The 12729-nt window shown below is 33.9% G+C and overlaps 2 protein-coding genes across 7 annotated transcripts in view; one reads left to right on the top strand and one right to left on the bottom strand.

Annotated features, from left to right (window-relative positions):
* The window catches only part of ZC3H14 (zinc finger CCCH-type containing 14), a 42905-nt gene extending 40227 nt beyond the window's left edge, over positions 1-2678 (top strand). For both annotated transcript variants that reach the window (XM_081950009.1, XM_081950008.1), the window contains exons 15-17: positions 347-441; positions 2077-2183; positions 2395-2678. In XM_081950009.1, the coding sequence (XP_081806135.1) occupies positions 347-441; positions 2077-2183; positions 2395-2401 (209 nt within the window). In that variant the 3' untranslated portion in view covers positions 2402-2678. The remainder of the gene's footprint in view (positions 1-346; positions 442-2076; positions 2184-2394) is intronic.
* A 4697-nt stretch (positions 2679-7375) lies between these two features.
* The window catches only part of EML5 (EMAP like 5), a 97769-nt gene continuing 92415 nt past the window's right edge, over positions 7376-12729 (bottom strand). For all 5 annotated transcript variants that reach the window (XM_081938402.1, XM_081938408.1, XM_081938403.1 and 2 more), the window contains 3 exons: positions 12494-12647; positions 11795-11895; positions 7376-11581 (listed from right to left, as the gene is read on the bottom strand). In XM_081938402.1, the coding sequence (XP_081794528.1) occupies positions 11545-11581; positions 11795-11895; positions 12494-12647 (292 nt within the window). In that variant the 3' untranslated portion in view covers positions 7376-11544. The remainder of the gene's footprint in view (positions 11582-11794; positions 11896-12493; positions 12648-12729) is intronic.

Below are 12729 nucleotides of genomic sequence, written 5' to 3'. Positions count from 1 at the left end.
GACTCCCCCCTTTCTAAAGCAATCATGGGCACAGCATTATTCATGCCACTTTCTCATGACTTATTCATAAAACTGGCAGGAAATCTATTATTTTTTACTTTTTGGAAATCACAACAGTGTCTATTGAATTCCATAATGACCTCCTATCCTTCCAGTGACTAGGTCAAAATTCAACAACCAGCTGTGTGATCTTCCACAATTATACATTGGGAATAGTAAGAGCCACCAATAAAATTACATACATATATGGCAATACTCGCAATTCTTTAATTAAATATTTAATTAAATATCAAGCTTTGGAATAATTTAGGAATAGCTGTTTCTTTCTCATTAATTGGTTCAACAGTTCCAGCTCCAGCCCCACCAACATCTTCTACCAGCCAGCTTTGCCGCTTTTTCCCTGCGTGTAAGAAAATGGAATGTCCTTTTTACCATCCCAAAGTATGTATCGTAGATTGAGTTATACAATGTGTGTGTGTGTGTGTGTGTGTGTGTGTGTATGTGTGTATGTATGTATGTATGTATGCTGGTCTTGTTGTATTCAGGTCTTTCCTTGTGTAAGATTGGGATTGTCTTGGCAACGTTTCGGCGAGGTCTCAGTCGCCATCTTCAGGCTGGGTTTTTGGCTTAAAGTGTGATCGGAGCTGCCGTCTTTCTATAAATCTTGGTGTGTGTGTGTGGAGTACTGGCGGTTTCAGTAAGTGGATTGATTGGATGTGTGGCTGTATCATGATTGGTAGATTGATACTGATTGGTGCTGTCTGTCCATTATTGTTTTGTGTTGTAACGGCTTGGGTGGTGAGTGGGGCTTGTTTGTTGACTAGGGCTGGTTTCCAGATGTCTGGTAGGCGGGAGGTATCGTCACGTTTATTCATGTTGTGGGGGTGTTTCTCTATTTCGATAGCTTCCATAATTATTCTCTTGTTGAAGTATTCAGTTTTGGAGATTAACCTGGTTCCTTCAAAATTAATTTCATGTCTTAATTTCGTAGACTCCTTGGTTTTCTAGCTGGATTTTGTCTTTGGGGTCTCTTAAGATGTTGGCTATTTTTTGGTCAATGTTGAAGGCTATTTTGATATTGTATTTGTGGAGAATTTGTGCTGATTTTATCTGTGGTGCCTTTGATGTAAGGAAGGAGGGCAATGCCGTTGTCCTGTTCTGTGTCTCGGTTTTTTTTGGGGGGGGGTCTCCCTTTGGATTAGGTTGGTCATTGTTTAACAATAGGTTATTTAATACTGTGTGTGTGTACGTGTCTCTTGTCTGCACACATGTGAGAATCTGAAAGGAATTGATGGGACAACAAAGAAAAATGGATGATGAAATTTGAGAAGGGAAGAATGATCCAAACAGAAGACAAATCGACAATGTGCACATAAGACATGAAATACACAAAACAAAGCAATGTGTGGAGAGAGGAAAGTTATGCTGGTGGTGATGAAAGATATATTAAGTATGGGAAAGAGAAGAGATACATCTGTGTATTAAGTTCTTAAATGTACAGATTATATATAATATGCAGGAGTTTGGTAATGAAGAGGAATCTGTAAAGTAGAAATCAGCACCAGCACCAGGAAACCAAAGTGGCATTCTGTGTTTAGAAAAACTGGCAAACATAATAAGCAATAGCAATTTGTTAGCTTGTAACATCCTACGCAAAATTTCTCCTTTGGTATTCTGTTATTATACAGGATCTTTCATTTAAGACAATATATTTCCCATAAAATTTATATTTTTCAAATTCAGCATTTTGTTTTTTCTAGTGGTACAATGTTGTGTTATACTTTAGGATAGAGTTTTTGCATATTAGCATTTGCAGTTTCAGTGATGGCTTTTGCATGTGAATGCACGATCAGTGATGCCACAAATAGAAATTTGCATCAAATGCATTTTTTATCTGACCTAGGAATTAACTCTAAAAAAAACAGTCACAGAAATTTTCCAACTTTGGTTCAGTTGGCTCAGTTTAGATACTTGAACAATCCCATTGAATTTTTAAAGAAACAGCATATACTAAATAAATTAAAACAAGCCAAATTTAATTCTTGCAGTTTTTAAGTCTTTCATTTATCTTGTTAGCACTGCAGGTTTAACACACTTTGTACCAGAGTGGATTGCACATACTACCACCCTGCTGTGTCTGTACCACCACGTCATGCCTTGAAATGGACTCGAACACAAACTAGGTAACTAATTCTTTTTACTATCTGTAATTACATGTCTTCATAGAACATGAAAATGTAGTCAGGCATAAAACCTATTCAAGTACAGATCTTTATTGTTCGCTGAACAGTGTATATATTGAAACTTTCAATTATGACACATTTGAAAGATGATTTTTAGAGAATACCATTTAAATGAGAGAATGCTTGCTAATTTTCTGCATTTGTCTTTCAGTGAATAATTCAGAGATCGCTATTCAATTTTCCTCATTATACTATGATGGTGACAGGATGCTGGCTGATGGTAAAAGAGGCTGTAAAACTTTACCATCTACTCCAGGATTTGAATATGTATTGTTTCATAAAATGAAATTGATTACACACTTGAAATATGTAATTTTCAACTGTTGTATATTTAATAACTGGTTTTACATATTTTTACTGTAAAGTTGTCTGCAGGAAAGAGGAAATTTGCTTTAATCGTTAATTAAAATTCCAAGACAAGCATTTTGTTCTATACATGTTGGCCTGTTGTCTTTTTTTACTATGGAAAAAGTAGACTTTTCCTTGAAAAATAGGTCATAAGCTATCTAGAATAGCTCATACATGCTCTTAGGAGAATGCCTTTTCTTGAAAGGTCTCTTTTCATATGAAATGACAGGCAACATTCTCTCCCTACAGACTCTTCTTTTGACTTTTCATTTTTTAACTTAATGACTATACTCAGAACAGAAATTAGTATGGAGGCTAAGAACAACTCGTTTTTACACTTGACCTGATTCTTAAAAATAGATGAGTAACTATTAACTCTGATTATCAAGGATTGTGCAAGATTACTTGCTGTGTAGTTGATATTTATTTATTTACCAGGCTTATATCCTCCTGTAGTTGTAGGATTCTGCAGTTCACAAAATAAGAATGTACAACGAAGTATAAAACATAACACACATCAAAATAAGACTGCAACAATGTTGTATTTTCTCCTTTCTTTTATGAAAGCTAAATTAGTAATTTTGGACAAATAGCAAATGCTATCAAATGGAGTATAAGAAAACATTCCGTAAGTGATAGGTTTTACAAAAATGCACCTCACAATCTATTTAATTCCATACACAGATCCATGTCAATTCAACCTTAAGTACCAATTAAAAGTTAACCTCCTTTTGGATATAATCTCAAATTGAGATTCTGTAGGGAAGATAGAAGCAGTAAGTAAATAAATGTTGTATTTAACCTACTGTTAGTTCTGTTTAGATCGCTACAATTGTTCCAGGACTCAAAGAATGAAAGCACAATGGGATATTTACAGTAAAATGAAAACAATCTTGAAAGCGTAGAGAGCATTGATAGCAGCAAGATGTTTTAAAAATAGACTCTGTACATGATTTAATGCAAATTGGGATTTAATTTTTAAAAATGGGTCACAAAATTCTTTGGCAAGTTTGGGTCCATTTTGGAACTAAAAGGAAGGTTCTCAAGAAAGCGAATGCTGTATTTGATGTATTTCAGTATTACCAAAAGACATTTTGAAACGTATGTTTGGCATAGTATATATATATATATATATATATATATATATATATATATATATATATATATATATATATATATATATATATATATATATATATATATATATATATATATATATATATATATATATATATATATATATATATATATATATATATATATATATATATATATATATATATATATATATATTGCATTCATTCTGTCTTTGAGCAATTTTAATGGGAATTATGTATTTTAAAAAGTTAAATGATGACTCACTACTACTATATATATTTTTTTTAAGACTGGTCTCCCTACTTGCAACAGCTTTCCATTCGTAGCAAAGGTATATTTTCTTAATGATTATAAAAGTTCAAAATCTCTTAGAAGTGGAACACATTGTAGGGTTGGAAGGCGCTGTGCCCTCCTTATTGAAGACTGGAATCCAAATTGAAGCATCACTGACAGATGGCTAATAGTGATGTAAATGGGAACTATCATCTTGGAAATTGTTTCTAGTTCAGATTGGCCTCATATTTAGAAAGTTTGTTTTAACATTCCATTGGAATTTGCCTTCCTGTAATTTGATTTTTTTTAAAAATTCATCTCCATTCTGGAACAATGTCTTGGTTTATTGTAAACAAGGTTTTTCAAGTGTTTGAAGAACGTGACGTAGTCTGCCTGTTTTTTTTTTGTCAATGCTAAAAATTCCTGTAATCACTTCCTATTACAATTTCTCCAATCCAGTATACATTTTATTTCTATTTCTTTTATTTCTGCTTGGTTGTTATTTTCAGCTAAATGATCAAGATCATGTTGAATTCTACTTCTTGAGATTTGTATCATTTCCAAATTTAATGAACATTCTTTAAATTTCTCCTTGCAAGACATTTGTAAAAGTGTTGAAAAACACAGGATTGCAGCCTGAAATTTGTGACATCCCTCTAGAATTCTATTCTAGTTTGATGAGGAAATATTGATCAATTCTCAGAGCACTCTCCACTTACGTATTCACCCAATTGTTATGTTAGCCATCTCCCAGTAACTTGCTAATCAACATCTCATGGGGCACTTCCTCAGGTTTAATGAGACAAAAACTCATTACATCTGTAGTATGCTGATAACACCTGAAGAAACTTACTCATTCAAAAAATAATGGGACAAATTCAGTCTGAAAACAATTGCTAATGACAAAATCATGTTGGTTATAAATTACAAGTTTTCAGGATATCTTCAAATTGGTCTTTTTAGAATCTGTTCTAGAATCTCCCAAGGTGTTAATGTCAGATTGATTTTTAGTAATCTGCATCTTCCTCCCCTCCTCCATACATCAGTTTTCAAAGCTAGGCATAAAAACTGGCCTCCTCCAGTTGTCTGAAACTCCTATTCTCCAGGTGTTTCCAAAGATAATATGTAACATAAGCAAACTCCTTCAGTACCAAGGGATCTAATTTATCTGGTCCTAGAGCTTTGTTAGTTCACAATATATTCCCTGCTAATATTTTTATCAGTTTCAAAACTTCAATTCTGTTCATTCGTTCATTATGCTCTTCACAATTGCCTGGTGAAAAACAAATTTGCTTAATGGAAAAGACTGAACTTAGGTAGTTTCCCTCAGTGGATCATCTCCACTGAGCATCTGATATATTTGCTTTCCCTTGTATTCCCTGAAGAAGACGTTTTTGTTCTTGGCATATGTCACTAACCTAAACTCAGATACTGAGTAAAGTGCACATAATTAAAAGTCCCCATCTTTACTACTTCAACTTGCAATTTGAAAGATATATGTCATTTGTTTTTGGAAAACATCTGTCTCCTGGTTAGGTAGGCAGTATCAGGTACCATCAATTCTTCCATTTAGCTTTAACTCTGATAATCTCTACAGTAATGCCAAATTCATTTACAGTACTTGGATTTTGGGGCATTTGTAATATACAGTGTGACTTCCTTCTGCTTGGGAATATATTCTAGCTTTCAATTATAAACTTTATATACTTATAAAATCAGTATCCCTAAAGGTGCACAAATAGTTGCTAGGGAATTCATAAACTCTGGGCAGGGAGTTGGCTTCAAGGGATAAACTATTTATCTGCAAAATAAAAGGCTGTGATGCAGTCAAACCTTTATTTTTTTTTCAAGAGTGGATATTTCTTTCCAGCAAAAGTTGTTTTCCTATGGCTTCTTAATCCCGCCCCCCTCCCCCCAATTCTTTAGACACATCTCTTCCTACAAGGATTTTTACACCTGTTAAGAAAAACTTGACAATGCATCTTGAATAGATAAGTATTGGTCAGTGGACAGTGTAGTTACCACTATAAATAGGAGACTCAAACTTTTATTTTTGGTATGTTCGCCTGGTAGAAAATAGAATGGTTGAATGAAAATGAATATTATACTTATCTGGCAGTAAAATATTTATGATGTAGTCTTTCATTTTATCAACAAAGGAGAATATTAGTAGCTCCGGGTTAAAATGTGGGTCCTTGGTGCTCTCTGAGCTTGTTTGTTATTTTATATCAGTATGACATTTTCACCCATAATTATAGTTTGTAATTTGCTTGGCTTATAGAACATTGACCACAGCGATCGCAATTGTCTCCACATTACACAGTTTTTGTTAGCAAAAAGTAATAGTCAACGTTCACTATATTCAGGGTTTACAGAGATATATATATATATATATATATATATATATATATATATATATATATATATATATATATATATATATATATATATATATATATATATATATATATATATATATATATATATATATATGCTGGTTTTGTTGTATTCGGGTCTTTTCCCGTGTAAGGTTGAGATTGTCTTTGCAACGTTTCGGCAGGATCTCACCTGCCATTTTCAAGCTGTGGGCTTAAAATGGGAACGGAGCTGCCGTCTTTCTGTAAGTCTTGGTGGGAGGGGATGGGGTGCTGGCTTTGTTTCAGTAAGTGGAATGATTGGTTGTGTGGTTGTATCATGATTGGTAGATTGGTGCTGATTGGTGCAGGCTGTGTGTGCATTGTTGTTTTGTATTTTAACGGCTTGGGTGGTGGGTGGTGTTCGTTTGTTGGCTAGGGCTGGTTTCCAGATGTTTGGTAGGCGGGAGGTATCATCACGTTTGTTCATGCTGTGGGGGTGTTTCTCTATTTCGATGGCTTCCATGATTATTCTCTTGTGGAGGTGTTCTGTTTTGGAGATTAAACTGGCTCCTTCAAAGTTGATTTCATGTCCTGTAGCTTTAAGGTGCTGGAAAAGGGAAGAAGTTTTTTCTTTTTTTCTTACTACGTTTTTGTGTTCTGTGATTTTTAAGCCCACAGCTTGAAAATGGCAGGTGAGATTCTGCCGAAACGTTGCAAAGACAATCTCAACCTTACACGGGAAAAGACCCGAATACAACAAAACCAGCATACCTACACCCGTGAAAATCTACGAAGACTATATATATATATATATATATATATATATATATATATATATATATATATATATATATATATATATATATATATATATATATATATATATATATATATATATATATATATACATACATACATACATACATACATACATACATACATACATACACACACACACACACACACACACACACACACACACACATATATATATATATATATATATATATATAAAATATATAAAAAATACAATATGTGTAATGACTTGGATGGACATTTTCAACCTGCTTTTTATATGCCATTAAGAGCTTTTCTCACTAGCAACAAACTTTCAACAATATAGGGGAATACCTCCCTTACTGTTAAAAAGAAAGGATTTAAATAAACTGATAAAATATTGCCATCTCATGTCATATTAAACTCAACCACAAACAAACATAAGTTTATTTAAAGCTGTTTATAGGGGTACCCTGGGTAAGAAATGTAGTTTCACAGTCAAGAAATATATCTTAAAATAATCCATTGGCATATTTCAACATATTAAGTGGAACTGTAATTTTTTACACCTGGAATACTGTCACAGTCCTCTACGGCTTATATGAAGCTGGTTTTAAAACCAATTCATTTTCTAAACATAATATGGCATAAGCCTGATGCCCCACCCCCATCTCACCCTAAAACTTACACAGTTCATCATTGTAATAGATTCCTTAGTGTTAACTCTATGCAATAATATATGCAGAAATTTGAAAGTACATAATAAACATTACATTGCATTCTTCCTAAATGCAACATTCTCCTTTTACTACAGAGTAGTAATTTCCTCTTAGAGAAGAAGGAAATATCCAACTTATAGCACCTATTAAACATTTCAGGAAAACACTGGGAAGGTTATATATGCATTAGCCAAGAAAACATGCAAATTAGTCCTAACTGAACCATTAAAGCATGCTTCTTGGTTTATCCTCTAGTATCTTTTTAGTATTAAAAATATACATTTCAAAACCAAGCTTTACATCTAGGACTCAAAAAAATAAGAACACTTGTATTTGGTTTGCTCATTTCACAGTGACTCAATAAACCAAGATAGGAGGAAGCAAAGCCTAGAATAAAAAACATTTATACAAAGAATCTTCTGTCATTTTCAGCGTTATACATATAGCTGAAGTTCATAGGTTCAGGTATTCATTACACATTGCAGAACATTTTCAGATCAAAATTTGCAAGTAAAAGAATCACTAGAAACTGAATTTCTTGCAATGATCCCACTGATAAGATTGGAAGTTGTCATATTTAGGCTTTGTATGGCTTTGGTGTATCTTATGTCATTAAAATCACATGATTATGTTTAACCTTGTACATGATTATACAGGAATCAAAATAAAAACCTTCAAACATATGGGGAATGTTAGTGTAGAAGGGAAAGGGGAGTAAATTAGTTTATGGTTTCTTAATAGCTAACTCCTTAAGAGGGTAGATTTGTAGTCTCTTTAAATTGTAACACAAAATTGTATGTTTAGTTTCATCAAACTTGGTTTAGTAAAAGGACTGGTATTTGGATGGCTGTGGTTAGGTAAAATAATACAACCCTCTTCTCCCAAAAGGTGAGAGCAGTCACAAAATCCTAAACCACAAGTACCGCTTCTACAGCTAGAATCATGTTGTTTTTCCTCTTGTATTTGGAATATCCATGGATTCCCCTCTCCTGAAAGCATATTTGAAGAGATGTACTAGCAAATTGAATTTCTATCCAGCATGTTCCCGAACTCAGTTAAACTATCGCAATGCACTCTATAAGGGTCTGCCTTTGAAACCGACAGCTTCCAGAATGTAGTATGGCACGAGAGGTGATAGGTATTTCATAGTATGCACATTATGTCCATACTACTTGTTGAGCAATACTAGTTACCCGTTAGGTGCAATTTAATGTGCTGTTTATCACCAAATAAAACTCATAGGGCCTGTAATTCAAGGAAATGCCTTTTTCTCTCAGTTGGGAGAAGTTAGATTATAATCATGAGAGCTGCCCATGAAACTCCTCAAACCTTGGAGATTCCCACTTTGACTGGTTCTTTACACAATTAGAAGAAAATGACTGTATTGTTTTTCATCAGATGGAGAAAGATTGCTGAAAAACTCATAAAAGGAAAAGGCCTGCAGTGGTTTACTATTTACTATTATCAAAAAGCCCATTCAAATAAGAAATAATAACATACACTTGAGTGGGTGAGTTTTGTGTGTGTGCATTTGAATCAGTTTTGACTGGACAACTGCCAGAACTAGCCCCTGCAGTTTCTTCACAAGGTTTTTCAGAAGTGGTTTGCCATGGCCTCCTTCCTAGGGCTGAAAAAAAGTGTCTAGTCCAAGGTCTGTCACCTGGCTTTGTGCCTCAAGTGGAACTAGAACTCACAGTGTCCTGGTTTCTGGCCTATTGCCTTAACCATTACACCAAAGTGGCTCCCATTTAGGGAAAAAATAAAAAGTGGAAAAGGAACCCTTGGCATGCTATGGAAAGCAGGTACAATGCTTGGGTTGACTGACATTATGGAACCCCAATCTTATTATCTGTAATTTGAAGGTATACATTGAGAATATATAGTTGTAGGTACCTATGGCCGCCACTCTTCTCAATATTATTATATATGCTTTCAAGCATTAAAATGGGAAGAGAATTGTTATTTAAGTAATCAGATTCATTTAGATGCCCTGTTATCTGGGATACTCTGTACTGGACTTCTGAACATCAGAAGTTCAGAAACTTCTGAATCCCAGATTAGCTAAATGTATAAATATCCTGACAGGCATCTGATTCTTTTTATAATGGCAATTCTGGATCACTAACTCACCTAATATTTGTCTTTTCAATTGCCTGAAGGTATATTTTGGTTCGGAATGCTTGATAATATACCATAGTTTTCATTTCTTTGTAAATGACTTTGGGATTTTTGCAATGAGAAATGGTATACAGGTCTTTTTTATTTAAAAAAAATAAGGATTGTGAAAGGGAGTTGTAGAAACTTTGTTTCCTGTTATTTTTATACAAAACATTTTTAACTGACCAATCGACAGGGCAGGTATGTTTCTAGTTTTACTTCTTAAAATGAATATTTTTGTTTTCAAAGCCAGACAATAAAGATCTACTTTACAATGGAATCCATTTTCACCGAGAAGACTTAATTGTACCCTGGTAGCAAGGATTTATAGTTACAGAAATGTTTTGTTTCTCATTTGCCAATGTTTTCAGCTACATGATTATGCTGAAGCTATATTTTGATTCCAGAACAGAAGTTTTTAAAATCCCTTAATTAACTACTCTGTAACTTTTCTATTGGTAGGAACATTTTCATTCAGAAACAATCATGAATGTGTTCTGAGGATAAAAATGATGGGGAAATGCATGTATTAATTGGTTCTGAATCGAAGAACAAGAAATTTAATAATTCTTATTTCTTCTGTTTAAAAAACACTATAAAATACAATTGAATTACTGATTTAACTTCGAATTTACAAAGTTTTCATCCAGAAACGCAAGGAATATGGAAGAAATAATTCCTATTGCTGTTGATTTTTTTTTTTGTTGCAACTGTTGACAATCGATACCTTCCATATACCTGAACACTAAAATGAACTCAATCCTGTTTTGTACAGCATTGCTTTGCAAACAAGCACTTGCTCATTCACTGATAACACATTTATTCACAAGGCAAAAAATGGAGTTAGATCTTCTAGGTTTCGGGCAAGGCACTCAAAATGTGAGCAAATTTGATTCTGCTCACAGAATTTATTTAATGCTCAAATGATACAAAAACAGTATATCTACCTTGAAAAATGGGCTCTTACAGGTCCACCCGCAGTCACCCAATAGGATTACAATTCAGGCTTCAAAATCAATACAATTATTAAGGGATGGGTGGGTTGATTGATTGAAAGTTGGGGAAACTAAGCAAATCTTTTTGAGGTCCACTTTTTTTTAAATTTTATTTTCACTTTTAAAAAAAGTTTTAAGACCAGCACAATAGTTTGCTTTTCAGTAATAAAGTAAGAATTCATCTGATGATTATTAGTATTTAAACATCCATGATGAAAGTAAATGCATCAATATACTGTACAGATTTAGATCAGAAATAATATAACTTGAGTATAAGCCACAATTTTATTGGGGCACTGTAGACTGAGCCCAAACTCCTTCTTTATCGAAGTATTTCAATATCTGGCAGTGAGTGGGAAAGAGATATAGGCTATCAGATATGCTAGAAATATGATTAATTTCAAAATATTTGTAGTAGTTCATGCTTCTGATAGACTCTAGTCAGACAGACAGATATCTGTCTTTATCAGCACCATTTCTTGAAGCATGAGGGGCACTGGAGAACTCTCTTTGCAGCCGTAGTGCGCTAGTAACTTCATGTCCCAATCCCATCCACTGGAGAAGGTCTCCATGTCTATTAATGAGGCATATGGACACATTTCCAGACAAATATACTAGGTTTTAAACAAAAGAGAAGGAAAAAGAATAAGACTTGTTAAGGATTAATGAGAATGTTTGTTCAAAATACATATCAAAAATGCTGCAGACCAGCAATTATTACATACGTTTCTGCTAATTCAATAATTACTTGAGTGCAGTTTCAGAAAGAGCAGAAGATGTGTTGATTAATTTTGTCTTTTTTCATATTCAAATGAAGCTTAACATACCTGCTATCATCTCCACCAGCACTGACAACATATCTGTCACCACTTGTAAAGCGAATATTGGTCACATGAGCCGAGTGACCTAAAAATCTTTTATGTTTTGCCTTCAATAAACAGAAAACTTCCTGTTAGTTTAACAGTTTTAAAAAAACCACCTTGACTTTATTGAAATCATTATTAATCAGGGCTCATTACTGAATTCTTTCTCTTTGTATTGCTCCCCTGCTACAAAACTATTCCTGCTACCTTAAATACAGCATCTCTTTCTGGAGAATAGTTTTTGTCTAAAAAGATTCAACACAGTTCCATAGCAGGTGTATATACTTTTTTTCCTTTGCTCCCTTTCACTGCTTTACACAAGTTTTCTTGGGTTGTTTTGTCAGAAAGGGAAGGGACAATTGGGTTGTTGCTCAATTCTTTATGAAGGACAATAACAACTAAATTTGTATTTATACCCTTTAGGGTTCTCCACATGGTATAATATGGTATAACTATAATGGTTTAAAGGGTTTAAAAAATGTTGGTGGCCACAACAGAACAATCAATTCTCTCTGCAACAGACATTTAAAAACAGACAGAGCTCGAATAGTATCACTGGGCCCATCATCTTAATATTTCTGAGAACATCGTGTAGATGCTCTGGTGGTTTTCAAATTCAGTTATCAAAAGACCTGGTGATTGAATGAAAGAAAAAGCTCTTACAAACTTCTCTGGACAAGGGAAGTCGAACAACTTGACCATGCCAAAATCATCGCCTGTTACAAGGCTAATTCCCGAGTGAGAAACACAGGCACAATTTACATCCGCTTTCTCAGCATGCCGGGACCAGATTCCTACAACTTCATCTCCTAGAATGCTGAAATAGAGGGAAGAGAAAGAAACCAAGAGGACATATTCTGATGTAGTGGAGGAAATAAAGAATGAGGTATACTATATTG

The sequence above is a fragment of the Natrix helvetica genome (assembly GCF_964273705.1).
Source record: "Natrix helvetica genome assembly, chromosome: 1".
Lineage (NCBI taxonomy): Eukaryota > Metazoa > Chordata > Lepidosauria > Squamata > Natricidae > Natrix > Natrix helvetica.
This window is presented reverse-complemented; position numbering and strand designations above follow the sequence as displayed.